This window comes from Homarus americanus, unplaced genomic scaffold (genome assembly GCF_018991925.1).
Source record: "Homarus americanus isolate GMGI-L3 unplaced genomic scaffold, GMGI_Hamer_2.0 scaffold41366, whole genome shotgun sequence".
Lineage (NCBI taxonomy): Eukaryota > Metazoa > Arthropoda > Malacostraca > Decapoda > Nephropidae > Homarus > Homarus americanus.
The window spans coordinates 7862640-7878926 of NW_024723541.1; the positions used below are offsets into that span (position 1 = coordinate 7862640).

General features: G+C 49.7%; 1 protein-coding gene across 2 annotated transcripts in view; it reads left to right on the forward strand.

The window, feature by feature from the left end:
• Window positions 1–412: 412 nt before the first annotated feature.
• Window positions 413–16287, forward strand: part of LOC121863625 (monocarboxylate transporter 14-like) — a 109041-nt gene continuing 93166 nt past the window's right edge. For both annotated transcript variants that reach the window (XM_042362376.1, XM_042362377.1), the window contains exon 1: window positions 413–961. Coding sequence is in view for 1 of the 2 variants with exons in the window: in XM_042362377.1 (XP_042218311.1) it covers window positions 917–961 (45 nt within the window). In the remaining variant the exon portion in view is untranslated. The remainder of the gene's footprint in view (window positions 962–16287) is intronic.

A 16287-nucleotide genomic window follows, 5' to 3' on the forward strand; every position in this document is an offset into this window, starting at 1 on the left:
AAGAGTGTGAAAGGGGTGGGAAGGGGGGGGAGGAGGGATGTAGAGGGTGGGGAGGGAGGGTAGAGGGAAGGAGGGGTAGAGAGAAGGAGGGGAGGGGGGGGAGGCCAGAGAGAAGGAGGGGGGGTAGGGAGTGGGGGGTGGGGAGGGAGGGTAGAGGGGAAGGAGGGGGTAGAGAGAAGGAGGGAGGGGGAGGGAGGCCAGAGAGGAGGAGGGGTAGAGGGGGTGGGGGAGGGAGGGTAGAGGAAGGAGGGGTAGAGAGAAGGAGGGAGGGGGAGGGAGGCCAGAGAGGAGGAGGGGGGTAGAGGGGGGAGAGAGAAGGAGGGAGGGTAGAGGGTGGGGAGGGAGGGTAGAGAGGAGGAGGGAGGTTAGAGGGGGTAGAGAGAAGGAGGGAGGGTAGCAGCAGCAGTAGTAGTCCCACCTGTGAAGTAGTGACCTCCACCTCTGCCGCAGTCGCCCGCTCACTGCCGCACTGTTGCCCTCCCTCCACGCGTGCCTCTCCACTTCCTTCCACCTCTCACATACCCCTTCACTCATCACCCTCCACGGACATAATTCACAGGGAATATTGTCGATTTAACGGGGAAAATAGTGAACTGTGAGGCACTGGAGATTGGCACCGTGAAACCACTTTGTTGACCATGAGTGACACCTCGTTCTGATGTCAACATGAGGACGAGACAATGTTTCCCGTCAACATCCTGATAGATAGTAGTTGATTAATTATTAAACATTCGTCGGGAAAAAACAGTCATCGTGATAATGTTTGTTGATCGCTCGGGAAAGTGTCAAAACACCCCTGTGAGATAAGGAGATAGTACAAGCCATCGCTGAGGATCACGTTAACAACATCGTGAGGCACCTGTGAGAGTGTTGTTGTGGTGGTGGTGGTGGTTGTAGGGTTGTATTGGTCACCACTATGATGGATCAGCCCACAGACACCTCCTCTAGCGTCAAGAATATGGTGAGTACCTTAGCGATGTGTTGGTAGGCTCTCTAACAAAGATATCCTCGTTTACTTCTTCACTGTACTAGTTAACAGCTATTAAACTTTTCTCATCTCATTTTCAACTCATTTTAAGGTTCAACCCTACTGTAATATATTTCAACTGTAACATAATCAATAATTTGTCCTTTAACATACACAAAAGTCTCAGTGAATTGTGTTGGTAAAAAATCGCGAAAAAAAGTAAATAATTACTTGCATGAAGTTAGGGGTCAAAGACTGCTTGGGGATAGAATGTGCCAAGTGTTTGTCCAGTCCATTGATAAGAACTGTCTCGCGTTTAGTATGTATGCTGTTCGTGTCTTATTCGATTAGCCTTATAAGGTACACTTACTTTTTTTTTCCATACGTGTTTGGAAATGTACGTACTTGAGAGGGGAAAGAACACTAAAAATGTATACGTGTGTTTGTTTAGAAATGCACTCGATGCAAGGAAAAAACCTGTAACATGATCTCTTCACACTTTTCCTAGATTCGTACTTCATCTGAATCCTATTAAACCGATCTTACTCAGCAGATATCGGTGTATTAAGATACCCTCACCTCCAACCTTATCATCAATGACCTGTATAACTTGATCTGTGCCTGGGGTATAATGGTGGAGAGTGTGAGCCCCAGCAGCACGGGAGTCCAGTGGTAACCGGTGCGGTCCAGTGTGGAGGTGGAACTGAGCCACGAAGGGCGGAGCGCTCATGCATGGGTGGGGTGGGTGGAATGTTTTTGTTGCATGGGTGGGTGGGTGGGATGTTTTTGCAGTGGGTGGGTGGGATGGTTATGATGCATGGGTGGAGGGATGGGATGTTTGTTGCATGTGTGGGGTGGGTGGGATGTTTTGTTGCATGGGTGGGGTAGGTGGGATGTTTTGTTGCATGGGTGGGTGGGTGGGATGGTTATGATGCATGGGTGAGTGGATGGGATGTTTTTGTTGCATGGGTGGGTGGGTGGATGTTTTTGTTGCATGGGTGGGGTAGGTGGGATGTTTTTGTTGCATGGGTGGGGTAGGTGGGATGTTTTGTTGCATGGGTGGGTGGGTTGATGGTTATGATGCATGGGTGGAGTGGATGGGATGTTTTGTTGCATGTGTGGGGTGGGTGGATGTTTTGTTGGCATGGGTGGGGTAGGTGGGATGTTTTGGTTGCATGGGTGGGTGGGTGGGATGGTTATGATGCATGGGTGGAGGGATGGATGTTTTTGTTGCATGGGTGGGGTGGATGTTTTTGTTGCATGGGTGGGTGGATGTTTTTGCTGTGGGTGGGTGGGTGGATGTTTTGCTGCATGGGTGGGTGGGTGGGATGGTTATGATGCATGGGTGAGTGGGATGGGATGTTTATGCTGTACGGGTGGGGTGGGTGGATGTTTTTGCTGCATGGTGGGTGGTGATGGTTTTGATGCATGGATGGAGTGTGGATGGATGTTTTTGTTGCATGGGTGGGGTGGGTGGATGTTTTGTTGCATGGGTGGGTAGGTGGATTATTTTTGTTGCATGGGTGGGTGGGTGGATGTTTTTGTTGCATGGGTGGGTGGGTGATGCTTTACTGGCATGGGTGGGTGGGTGGATTGTTTTGGCATGGTGGGTGGTGGATGTTTTGTTGCATGGGTGGGTGGGTGGATGTTTTTGTTGCATGGGTGGGTGGGTGGATGTTTTTGCTGCATGGGTGGGGGTGGTGGATGTTTTTGTTGCACGGGTGGGTGGGTGGATGTTTTGTTGCAGGGTGGGGTGGTGGGATGTTTTGTTTCGTGGTGGAGTAGGTGGATGTTTTGTTGCATGGTGGGTGGTGATGTTTTGTTTCGTGGGTGGGTGGGTGATGTTTTTGTTGCATGGGTGGGGTGGGTGGATGTTTTTGTTGCATGGGTGAGGTGTGGATGTTTTGTTGCATGGGTGGGGTGGTGGATGTTTTTGTTGCATGTGGGTGGGTGGATGTTTTGTTGCATGGGTGGGTGGGTGGATGTTTTGTTGCATGGGTGGGGTGGGTGTGGATGTTTCGGTACGGGTGGGTGGGTGGGGGTGTTTTGTTTGCATGGGTGGGTGGTGGATGTTTTGCTGTACGGGTGAGGGGTGGAGTTTTTTGCTGCATGGGCGGGTGGTGGATGTTTTGCTGGGTAGGGTGGGTGGATGTTTTGTTGCGCGGGTGGGGCGGTGATGTTTTGTTGCATGGGTGGTGGTGGGATGTTTTTTGGCATGGGTGGGGTGGTGGATGTTTTGTTTCGTGGTGGGGGTAGGTGGATGTTTTGTTGCACGGGTGGGTGGGGATGTTTGCCGCATGGGTGGGTGGGTGGGATGTTTTGGTTGCATGGGTGGGGTGGGTGGATGTTTTGTTGCATGGGTGGGGTGGGTGGGATGTTTTTGTTGCATGGGTGTGGTGGGTGGATGTCTTTTGCTCGTGGTGAGCAGGTGACGTTTTGTTCGTAGGGAGCAGGTGGCATGTCTTGTTGCACGGGTGGGGTGGGTGGGATGTCTTGTCGCACGGGTGAGCAGGTGATATCTTTGTCGCACTAGGGCGGGGTGGACGTTTTTGTCGTGGGTGGAGCAGGTGGATGTTTTGTTGCATGGGGCAGGTGGATGTTTTGTTGCAATGGGTGGAGTGGGTGGATGTTTTTGCTGTACGGACGGGGTAGGTGGGATGTTTTGGTTCGGCACGGGTGGCAGGGGATGTTTTGTTGTATGGGTGCGGTGGATGTTTTGCTGCATGGGTGTGGTGGGATGTTTTTGCATGGGTGGGGTGGGTGGGATGTTTTGTTGCATGGTGGGGGTGGTGGACGTTTTGTTCGTGGGTGAGTAGGTGGACGTTTTGTTGCACGGTGGGTGGGTGGGATGTTTTTGCTGCATGGGTGGGGTGGTGGGATGTTTTGTCGCATGGGTGGGGGGTGGATGTTTTTGTTGCATGGGTGGGGTGGGTGGGATGTTTTTGTTCTGTGGGATGTGACGTTTTGTTACATGGGATGTTTTGGTTCGTGGTGATAGGTGATGTTTTGTTGGCATGGGCGGGTGGTGGGGATGTTTTGTTGCATGGGTGGGTGGTGGATGTTTTGTTGCATGGGTGGGGTGGTGGATGTTTTGTTGCATGGGTGGGGGTGGTGATGTTTTTGGTTTGTGATGACAGGTGATTGCATGGGTGGGGTGGTGATGTTTGTTGCATGGTGGGTGGGTGGGATGTTTTTGTTGCATGGTGGGGTGGTGGATGTTTTTGTTCTGCGGATGGGCAGGTGGATGTTTTTGTTGCATGGTTGGGGTGGTGGGATGGTTATGATGCATGGGTGGAGTGGATGGGATGTTTTTGTTGCATGGGTGGGGGGTGGGATGTTTTGTTATGGGTGGAGAGGGTGGGATGTTTTGTTTCGTGGTGGAGCAGGTGGGATGTTTTTGTTTCGTGGGTGGAGTAGGTGGATGTTTTTTGTTGCATGGATGGGGTGGGTGGGATGTTTTGTTTCGTGGGTGGAGTAGGTGGGATGTTTTTGTTGCATTTGTGGGGTGGGTGGGATGTTTTGTTTCGTGGGTAGAGTAGGTGGATGTTTTGTTGCATGGGTGGGGTAGGTGGGATGTTTTTTTTGCATGTGGGTGAAATGGGTGGGATGTTTTTGTTGCATGGGTGGGGTGGGTGGGATGTTTTGTTACATGGGTGGGTTAGGTGGAGTTTTTGTTGCATGGGTGGGGTGGGTGGGATGTTTTTGTTTATGGGTGGGGTGGGTGGGATGTTTTGTTGCATGGGTGGGGTGGGTGGAATGTTTTGTTTCGTGGGTGGAGTAGGTGGGATGTTTTGCTGCATGGGTGGGGTGGGTGGGATGTTTTTGTTGTAGGTGGGGTGGGTGGGATGTTTTGTTTTGCATGGGTGGGGTGGGTGGGATGTTTTGTTGCATGGGTGGGTGTGGGTGGGATGTTTTGATTTATGGGTGGGGTGGGTGGGATGTTTTTTGTTTCGTGGGCAGGTAGGTGGGATGTTTTTGTTGCATGGGTGGGATGGGTGGGATGTTTTGTTTCGTGGGTGGAGTAGGTGGGATGTTTTTGTTGCATGGGTGGGGATGGGTGGGATGTTTTTTGTTGCATGGGTGGGTGGGTGGGATGTTTGTTGCATGGGTGGGGTGGATGGGATGTTTTTGTTTCGTGGGTGGGGTGGGTGGCATGTTTTTGTTTCGTGGGAGGGAAGGTGGGATGTTTTTGTTGCATGGGTGAGGTGGATGGGATGTTTTATTGCATGGGTGGGGTGGGTGGGATGTTTTTGTTGCATGGGTGGGGTGGGTGGGATGTTTTTGTTTCGTGGATGGAGTAGGTGGGATGTTTTTGTTGCATGGGTGGGTTGGGTGGGATGTTTATGATGCATTGGTGGAGTGGGTGGGATGTTTTTGTTGCATGGGTGGGTGGGTGGGATGTTTTTTGTTATATGGGTGGAAGGTGGGATGTTTTTGTTTTGTAGGTAGAGTAGGTGGGATGTTTTGTTGCATGGGGTTTGGGTAGGGATGTTTTTTTTGCATGGGTGGGTGGTGGGATGTTTTGTTTCGTGGGTGGGGTAGGTGGGATGTTTTGTTGCATGGGTGGGGTGGGTGGGATGTTTTGTTGCATGGGTGGGGTGGGTGGGATGTTTTGTTCGTGGGTGGAGTAGGTGGGATGTTTTTGTTGCATGGGTGGGGTGGGTGGGATGTTTTTTGTTGCATGGGTGGGGTGGGTGGGATGTTTTGATGCATGGGTGGGTGGGTGGGATGTTTATGATGCATGGGTGGAGTGGGTTGGATGTTTTTGTTTGCTTGGGTGGGTGGGTGGGATGTTTTTGTTTCGTGGGTGGAAGTAGTTGGGATGTTTTGTTGTGTTGCATGGGAGGGGTAGGTGGATGTTTTTGTTGCTGGGTGGAGTGGGTGGGCTTTTTGTTTCGTGGTGGGGGGTGGATGTTTATGATGCATGGGTGGTGGGTGGGATGTTTTATTACATGGGTGAGTGGGTGGGATGTTTTTGTTGCATGGGTGGAGTGGGTGGGCTGTTTTTGTTTCGTGGGTGGGTGGGTGGGATGTTTTATGATGCATGGGTGGAGTGGGTGGGATGTTTTTGTTTCGTGGGTGGAGATGTGGGATGTTTTTGTTTGCATGGGAGGTAGGTGGGATTTTGTTGCATGGGTGGGGTAGTTGGGATGTTTTTGCTGCATGGGTGGGGTGGGCAGGATGTTTTTTATTGCGTGGGGTAGGTGGGATGTTTTATTTCGTGGGTGGAGTAGGTGGGATATTTTGTGTTGCATTTGTGGGGTGGGTGCGATGTTTTTGTTTCGTGGCTAGAAGTAGGTGGGTTGTTTGTTGCATGGGTTGGGTGGGTGGGATGTTTTTGTTGCATGGGTGGTGGGTGGGATGTTTTGTTTCATTTGTGGGGTGGGTGGGATGTTTTTGTTTCGTGGGTAGAATGGAGGTGGGATGTTTTTGTTGCATGGGTTGGGTAGGTGGGATGTTTTTGTTGCATGGGTGGGGTGGTGGGATGTTTTTGTTGCATTGGGTGGGAGGTGGGTGGGATGTTTTGTTGCATGGGTGGGGTGGGTGGGATGTTTTTGTTTCGTGGCTAGATTTGAGATGTTTTGTTGTGGGTGGGGGTAGGTGGGATGTTTTTGTTGCATGGGAGGGTAGGTGGGATGTTTTGTTGCATGGGTGGGGTGGGTGGGATGTTTTTGTTTCATTGGTGGGTGGTGGGATGTTTTTGTTGCATGGTGGGGTATGTGGGATGTTTTGTTGCATGGGGAGGGTAGGTGGGATGTTTTATTTGCATGGTGGAGTGGGTGGGATGTTTTGTTACATGGGTGAGGTAGGTGGGATGTTTTGTTGCATGGGTGGGTGGGTGGGCTGTTTGTTTCTGTGGGTGTGGGTGGGATGTTTATGATGCATGGGTGGGTGGGTGGGATGTTTTGTTGTGGGTGGGTGGGTGGGATGTTTTTTGCATGGGAGGGTAGGTGGGATGTTTTTGTTGCATGGGTGGGGTAGTTGGGATGTTTTTGCTGCATGGGTGGGTGGGTGGGATGTTTTTGGTACTTGGGTGGGGTAGGTGGGATGTTTTATTTCGTGGGTGGAGTAGGTGGGGTTTTTATTTTAGGGGTGGTGGGATGTTTTTGTTTCGTTAGAAGTAGGTGGGTTGTTTTTGTTGCATGGTGGGTAGGTGGGATGTTTTTTTTGCATGGTGGGTGGGTGGGATGGTTATGATCATGGTGGGTGGATGGGATGTTTTTGTTGCATGGGTGGGTGGGTGGGATGTTTTTGTTGTGGGTGGGGTAGGTGGGATGTTTTGTTTGCATGGGTGGGGTAGGTGGGATGTTTTGTTGCATGGTGGGTGGAGTTGGATGATTGCATGGGTGGGTGGTGGGATGTTTTATTTTAGGTGAGGGAGGTTTTTGTTGCATGGGTAGGTGGGTGGGATGTTTTTGTTGCATGGGTGGGGTGGGTGGGATGGTTATGATGCATGGGTGGGTGGATGGGATGATTTTGTTGCATGGGTGGGTGGGTGGGATGTTTTTGTTGGTGGGTGGATGATGGGTGAGTGGATGGGTGGGATGTTTTGTTGCATGGGTGGGGAGGTGGGATGTTTTTGTGCATGGGTGGGGTGGGTGGGATGTTTTGTTGCATGGGTGGGATGTTTTGTTGCATGGGTGGGTGGGTGGGATGTTTTGTTGCATGGGTGGGGTGGGTGGGATGTTTTTGTTGCATGGGTGGGTGGGTGGGATGTTTTTGATGGGTGGGTGGGTGGATGTGTTTTTGTTGCATGGGTGGGGTGGTGGGATGTTTTTGTTGCATGGGTGGGGTGGTGGGATTTTTGTTGCATGGGTGAGGTGGGTGGGATGTTTGTTTCGTGGTGGAGTAGGTGGGATGTTTTTGTTGCATGGGTGGAATTGGGTTGGGATGTTTGTTTCGTGGGTTGGGGTGGGTGGGATGTTTTTTGTTGGGTGGTTAGATTGGGATGTTTTTGTTGCATGGGTGGGGAGTGGGTGGGATGTTTTTGTTGCATGGGTGGGGTGGGTGGGATGTTTTGTTGCATGGGTGGGTGGGATGTTTTTATTTCATGGGTAAGGTGGGTGGGATGTTTTTGTTGCATGGGTGGGATTGGGTTGGGATGTTTTTGTTACATGGATTGGGTGGATTGGGATGTTTTTGATTGCATGGGTGGGTGGGTGGGATGTTTTGTTGCATGGGTGGGTGGGTGGGATGTTTTTGTTGCATGGGTTGAATGGGTGGGATGTTTTTTTTGCATGGGTGGGGTGGGTGGGATGTTTTTGTTGCATGGGTGGGGTGGGTGGGATGTTTTTTTATGCATGGGTGGGGTGGGTGGGATGTTTGTTTCGTGGGTGGGTGGGTGGGATGTTTTTTTGCATCGGTGGGGTGGGTAGGATGTTTTTTTTTGCATGGGTGGGTGGGTGGGATGTTTTTGTTGCATGGGTGGGGTGGGTGGGATGTTTTTGTTGCATGGGTGGGGAGTGGGTGGGATGTTTTTGTTGCATTGGGTGGGTGGGATGTTTTGTTTGTGGGTAGGTGGGATGTTTTGTTCGTGGGTGATGGTATGTTTGTTGCATGGGTGGAGGTGGGTGGGATGTTTTTGTTGCATGGGTGGGGTAGGTGGGATGTTTTTGTTGCATTGTGGGGTGGGTGGGGATGTTTTGTTTCGTGGGTGGAAGTGGGTGGGATGTTTTTGTTGCATGGGTGGGGTGGGTGGGATGTTTTTGTTGCATATGGGTGGGGTGGGTGGGATGTTTTTGTTGCATGGGTGGGGTAGGTGGGATGTTTTTGTTACATGGGTGGGGTGGGTGGATGTTTTTGTTGCATGGGTGGAGTTGGGTGGGATGTTTTTGTTGCATGGGTGAGTGGGTAGGATGTTTTTTTTGCATGGGTGGGAATTGGGTGGGGATGTTTTTGTTGCATGGGTGGGGTGGGTGGAATGTTTTTGTTTCGTGGGTGGAGTAGGTGGGATGTTTTTTTTGCATGGGTGGGGTGGGTGGGAATTTTTGTTGCATGGGTGGGGTGGATTTGGGATGTTTTTTGTTGCATGGGTGGAGTGGGTGGGATGTTTTTGTTTGCATGGTGGGTGGGTGGGATGTTTTGTTTCGTGGGAGGGGGTGTTGGGTGGATGTTTTGTTTCGTGGGTGGAGTAGGTGGGATGTTTTTGTTGCATGGGTGGGATTGGTGGGATGTTTTTGTTGCATGGGTGGGAGTGGGTGGGATGTTTTGTTGCATTGGTAGAATGGGTGGGATGTTTTTTGTTGCATGGGTGGGTGGGTGGGATGTTTTTGTTTCGTGGGAGGTAGGTGGGGATGTTTTTTTATGGGTGGGGTGGGTGGGATGTTTTGTTGCATGGGTGGGGTGGGTGGGATGTTTTTGTTGCATGGGTGGAATTGGGTGGGATGTTTTTGTTTCGTGGATGGGTGGGATGTTTTTGTTGCATGGTTGGGTGGGTGGATGGTTTGATGCATGGTGGGTGGATGGGATGTTTTGTTGCATGGGTGGTTGGGGATGTTTTTTGTTATATGGGTGAAGGGTGGGATGTTTTTGTTTCGTGGTGGAGTAGGTGGGATGTTTTTGTTTCATGGGTGGAGTGGGTGGTATGTTTTTTGTTGCATGGGAGGGTGGATGGGATGTTTTTGTTTCGTGGGTAGAGTAGGTGGGATGTTTTTGTTGCATGGGTGGGGTAGGTGGGATGTTTTTGTTTTATATGGGTGGAATTGGGTGGGATGTTTTGTTTCGTGGGTGAATTGGATGTTTTTTGTTGCATGGGTGGGGTGGATTGGGATGTTTTTGTTGCATGGGTGAATTGGGTGGGATGTTTTATTTGCATGGGTGGAGTGGGTGGGATGTTTTGTTTTCGTGGGTGAAGTAGTGGGATGTTTTTGTTGCATGGGTGAGGTGGGATGTTTATTGCATGGGTGGGGTGGGTGGGATGTTTTGTTGCATGGGTGGAATTGGGTGGGATGTTTTTGTTTCATGGATGAGTAGGTGGGATGTTTTTATTTGCATGGGTGGGGTGGGTGGGATGTTTTGTTGCATTGGTGGGTGGGGATGTTTTTTGTTGCATGGGTGGGTGGGTGGGATGTTTTTTTATGGGAGGGTGGGATGTTTTGTTTCGTAGGTAAGTAGGTGGGATATTTTTTTTTGCATGGGTTGGGAATGGGATATTTTTTGTTTGCATGGGTGGTGGTGGGATGTTTTTGTTTCATTTGGGTGGGGTGGGTGGGATGTTTTTGTTGCATGGGTGGAAGTGGGTGGGATGTTTTTGTTGCATGGGTGGGGTGGGTGGGATGTTTTGTTTCTTGGGTGGAGTAGGTGGGATGTTTTTTGTTGCATGGGTGGGAGTGGGTGGGATGTTTTTGTTGCATGGGTGGGTTGGTGGGATGTTTATGATGCATGGGTGGAGGTGGGTGGGATGTTTGATGATGCATGGGTGGAGTGGGTTGGATGTTTGTTGCATGGGTGGGGTGGGTGGGATGTTTTTGTTTCGTGGGTGGAAGTAGTTGGGATGTTTTTGTTGCATAGGAGGTAGGTGGGATGTTTTTGTTGCATGTGGAGTGGTGGGTGGGTGGGATGTTTATGATGCATGGGTGGAGTGGGTGGGATGTTTTTTTCATATGGGTGAGGTAGGTGGGATGTTTTGTTGCATGGGTGGAGTGGGTGGGCTGTTTTTGTTTCTGTGGGTGGGTGGGTGGATGTTTATGATGCATGGGTGGAGTGGGTGGGATGTTTTTGTTTCATTGGTGGAGTAGGTGGGATGTTTTTGTTGCATGGGAGGGTAGGTGGGATGTTTTTTTGCATGGGTGGGGTAGTTGGGATGTTTTTCTGCATGGGTGGGGTGGGTGGGATGTTTTTTACTTGGGTGGGTAGGTGGGATGTTTTTTGTTCGTGGTGGAGTGGGTGGGATGTTTTGTGCATGGGTGGGAATTGGGTTGGGATGTTTTTGTTCGTAGGTGATAGGTGGGATGTTTTTTTGTTGCGGTTGGGTGGGTGGGATGTTTGTTTGCATGGGTGGGGTGGGTGGGATGTTTTTGTTGCATGGGTGGGATTGGGTGGGAGATGTTTTTTTGTTGCATGGGTGGGGTGGGTGGGATGTTTTTTGTTTCATTGCTTAAGTGGGTGAATGTTTGTTTATGGGTGGGGTAGGTGGGATGTTTTGTTGCTGTGGGGAGGGTGGTGGGATGTTTTTGTTGTCATGGGTGGAGTGGGTGGGCTGTTTTTGTTTCGTGGGTGGGTGGGTGGGATGTTTATGATGCATGGGTGGAGTGGGTGGGATGTTTTTTGTTACATGGGTGAGTAGGTGGGATGTTTTATGGGTGGTGGAGTGGGTGGGCTGTTTTTTGTTTCGTGGGTGGGTGGGTGGGATGTTTATGATGCATGGGTGGAGTGGGTGGGATGTTTTTGTTTCGATGGAGTGGAATGTTTTGTTGCATGGGAGGTAGGTGGGATGTTTTTTGTTGCATGGGTGGGTAGGTGGGATGTTTTGCATTGTGGAGTTGGGTAGGATGTTTTGTTTCGTGGCTAAGTGAGGTGGGTTTGTGCGTTAGGGATGTTTTTTGTTGCATGGGTGGGGAATGGGTGGGATGTTTTTGTTGCATGGGTGGGGTGGGTGGGATGTTTTTGTTGCGATGGGTGGGTAGGTGTGGAATGTTTTTGTTGCATGGGGTGGGTGGGGATGTTTTTGTTTCAAATGGTGGGTTTTGTTGCATGGGTGGGGTTAGGTGGAATGTTTTTGTTGCATTGGGGTGGGTGGGATGTTTTGTTTCGTGGCTAAATAGGTGGGATGTTTTTGTTGCATAGGTGGGGAGTAGGTGGGATGTTTTTCTGCATTTGTGGGGATGGGTGGGGATGTTTTGTTTCGTGGCTAGAATAGGTGGGATGTTTTTGTTGCATGGGTGGGAGTGGGTGGGATGTTTTTTTTGCATGGGTGGGGTTGGGTGGGATGTTTTTGTTTCGTGGCTAGAGTAGGTGGGATGTTTTTGTTGCATGGGTGGGGTAGGTGGGATGTTTTGTTTCGTGGTGGGTGGGTTATGGGATGTTTTTGTTGCCTGGGTGGTGTAGGTGGGATGTTTTGTTGCATTTGTGGGGTGGGTGGGATGTTTTTGTGGCATGGGTGGGGTAGTGGGATGTTTTGTTTCGTGGGTGGGAGTGGGTTGGGATGTTTTGTTGCCTGGGTGATGGAGTAGGATCATTTTGTTGCATTTGTGGGGTGAGTGGGATGATTTTTTGTTGCATGGGTGGGGTAGGTGGGATGTTTTTGTTTCGTGGGTAAGTAGGTGGGATGTTTTTTTGTCATGGGTGGGGTAGGATGGGTTTTGTTGCATGGTGGAATTGGGTTGGGATGTTTTGTTTCGGTGGGTGGGGTGGGTGGATGTTTTTTGTTTCGTGGTAGAGTAGGTGGGATGTTTGTTGTTACATGGGTGGAGTAGGATGGATGTTTTTGTTGCATGGGTGGGGTAGGTTGGATGTTTTTGTTTCGTGGGTGGGGTAGGTGGGATGTTTTTGTTTCGTGGGTAGAGTAGGTGGGATGATGTTGTTACATGGGTGAGTAGGATGGATGTTTTTGTTGCATGGGTGGGTGGGTGGGATGATTATGATGCATGGGTGGGTGGGTGGGATGTTTTCGTGGGTGGAGAAGGTGGGATGTTTTTGTTGCATGGGTGGGATAGGTGGAATGTTGTTATGGGTGAGGAAGGATGGATGTTTTTGTTGCATGGGTGGGGTGGGTGGGATGATTATGATGCATGGGTGGAGTGGGTGGGATGTTTTGTTGCATGGGTGGGGTGGGTTGGATGTTTATGATGCATGGGTGGAGTGGGATGTTTTGTTGCATGGGTGGGGTGGGTGGGATGTTTTTGTTGCGTGGGTAGGGTGGGTGGATTTTTAGTTGTGTGGGTGGTGGGTGGGATATTTTGTTTCGTGGATGGGGTGGGTGGGATGTTTTGTTGCATGGGTGGGGTTGGGTGGAATGTTTTGTTTCGTGGGTGGGGTGGATGGGATGTTTTTGTTGCATGGGTGGGTGGGTGGGATGTTTTGTTTCGTGGGTGGAGTAGGTGGGATGTTTTTTTGTTGCATAGGTGGGGTAGGTGGGGATTGGGTGGGATGTTTTTTTTTCGTGGGTGGAGTAGGTGGGATGTTTTTGTTGCATGGGTGGGGTGGGTGGGATGTTTTTGTTGCATAGGGGGTAGGTGGGATGTTTTGTTTCGTGGGTGGAGTAGGTCGGATTTTTTTGTTGCATGGGTGGGATATTTTTTGTTGCATGGGTGGGGTGGGTGGGATGTTTTGTTTGCATAGGTGGGATGTTTTTGTTTCGTGGGTGGAGTAGGTGGGATGTTTTTTTTGCATGGGTGGGTTGGGTGGGATGTTTTTGTTGAATGGGTGGGGTGGGTGGATGTTTTGTTGCATGGGTGGGGTGGGTGGGATGTTTTTGTTGCATGGGTGGGGTGGGTGGGATGTTTTTGTTTCGTGGAGAGTAGGTGGAATTTTTTGTTTGCATGGTGGGGTGGGTGGGATGTTTTGTTTCTCGTGGGTGGAAGTAGGTGGATGTTTTGTTGCATGGGTGGGGTGGGTGTGATGTTTATGATGCATAGTGAGTGGGTGGGATGTTTTGTTGCATGGGTGGGTGTGTGGATGTTTATGATGCATGGGTGGGTGGGTGGGATGTTTTTGTTATATGGATGAGGGTGGTGGGATGTTTTTGTTAGATGGTTGGGGTGGGTGGGATGTTTTTGTTTCGTGGGTAGAGTAGGTGGGATGTTTTTGTTGATGGGTGGGGTAGGTGGGATGTTTTGTTTTATGGGTGGGGTGGGTAGGATGTTTTGTTTCGTGGGTGAGAAGGTGGGATGTTTTTGTTGCATGGGTGGGGTGGGTGGGATATTTTTTGTTTCGTGGGTGGAAGTAGGTGGGATATTTTTGTTGCATGGGTGGGGTGGGTGGGATGTTTTGTTGCATAGGTGGGGTAGGTTGGATGTTTTGTTTCGTGGGTGGAAGTAGGTCGGATGTTTTTGTTGCATGGGTGGTGGGTGGATGTTTTTGTTGCATGGGTGGGGTGGGTGGGATGTTTTGTTGCATGGTGGGTGGGATGTTTTTGTTGCATGGGTGGGATGTTTTTGTTTGTGGGTGGAGTAGGTGGGATGTTTTTGTTGCATGGGTGGGGTGGGTGGGATGTTTATGATGCATGGGTGGGTGGGTGGATGTTTTTGTTGCGTGGGTGGGTGTGTGGGATGTTTATGATGCATGGGTGGGTGGTGGGTGTTTTTGTTATATGGATGAGGTAGGTGGGATGTTTTTTGTTGCATGGGTGGGGTGGGTAGGATGTTTTGTTTCGTGGGTGGGGTAGGTGGGATGTTTTTGTTCTGCATTGGGTGGGTGGGATGTTTTTGTTGCATGGGCAAGTGGGTGTGATGTTTTGTTGCATGGATGGGTGGGTGGGATGTTTTGTTTTATGGTGGAGTAGGTGGGATGTTTTTGTTGCATGGTGGGTGGTGGATGTTTTGTTGCATGGGTGGGGTGGGTGGGATGTTTTGTTTCGTGGGTGGAGTATGTGGGATGTTTTTTTGCTGGGGTTGGTGGGATGTTTGTTCGTGGTGTGGAGTAGGTGGGATGTTTTGCTGCATGGGTGGATGGGTGGGATGTTTTTGTTGCGTGGGTAGGGTGTGTGGGATGTTTTAGTTGTGTGGTGTGGTGGGTGGATGTTTTGTTTCGTGGATGGGTGGGTGGGATGTTTTATTTCGTGGGTGGGATGTTTTGTTTCTTGAGTGGGGTGGGTGGATGTTTTGTTCTGTGGGTGGGATATTTTTGTTGCACGAGTCGGGTGGGTGGGAAGTTTTGTTGTACGGGTGGATGTTTTGTTACGAGGGTGGGATGTTTTGTTGCGTGGTTGGGATAGTTCGTTGCATGGGTGGGGTGGGTGGATGTTTTCGTTGCATGGGCAGGATGGATGGGATGTTCTGTTGTTTCGTGGGTGGGTTGGTGGGATGTTTTTGTTGCGTGGTGGGGTGTATTTGTTGCATGTGTGGGTTGGATTGATTATTTTGTTGTGTGGGTGGGATGGTTTTGTTGCGTGGGTGGTGGGTTGGGATGTATTTGTTGCATGTGTGGGTAGGGTGGGGTTATGTTTGTTGCCTGGGTGTGGTGAGTGGGATGTTTTGTTTCGTGGATGGATTGGGATGTTGTTGTTGTGTTGGGTGGGATGTTTTGTTGCACGGGTGTGGTAGGTGGGATGTTTTTGTTGCAGGGTGGGGGTTATTTTTTGCATTTGTGGGGTGGGTGAGATGTTTTTGTTACGGGTTGGATGTTTTTGTTGCATGGGTGGGTTGTTTTTGTTGCGTGGTGGGTTGTTTTGTTGCATGGGTTGGGGTGTATTTGTTACATGGTGGGATGTTTTTGTTGCATGGTTGATGTTTTTTATGGGTTGGGTGTATTTGTTAATGGGTGGGATGTTTTGTTGCATGGTTGGATGTTTTTGTTGCATGGGTTGGGGTTATTTGTTGCTGGTGGGATGTTTTGTTGCATGGTGGGATATTTTTGTTTGGCGCTCCTTTTATAATATGTGTGTGTGTTTACACTGGTAAACACTACATAATTTCTATTGTGCTCAACCTGGGGTTCACGCAAGCTGCTTCTAACCTCAGGCAACAAAGGTTTAGAATCGCCGTGTGTGGTGCATTAAGGCGGAAGTGGAGCAGCTAGTCCAGGCGATATGTGCCAAAAATGGGCACTGTGTCATTAAAGCGTATGTCAATTGGCACACTTATAGATTATGTTCTGGAGTTTGAGGATATAGAGGCATTATTTCGAAAACATCCCTTGTTGGCGACGCCATTATGGAAAAATCTAATTTTCTACAAGCTCTGCTGCTCTACGTGATGGCATGACAATAATGGCCTGTGTACCTCTATTATGGTGGCCAATGTTAACTGTGGTGTCTTGTAGAACAAGTGTCCCCCAGTACGGGAAATAAGACGGTCAATACTGAAACACAGAGCTTAATCCACATCTTTGTAACCACCACCTTGTATGTTAACTAGTTATTTAAGGTGTCAATTACCAAGATTCCATGGTCAAACAAAGCAATTTAGATATATGAATGATGAAACGTAAAAAAATTACATATTTACACATACCTTGTACATTTAGAAAAACAAACTAAATTGGAAAGATTTTCACTTGCCGCCACTTGTAAACGCACTAACTGTCATACTAGTCATCACAGTCACCAACACATTGACACAAGGCTGTACACTGTAGAGTTGCTTTCCTACACCTGCGCGCACCTCTACAGCCCTTGTTGCATCCACAGAACAAGAGTTCTTGCTCGCCTGAGGAAATGTTTT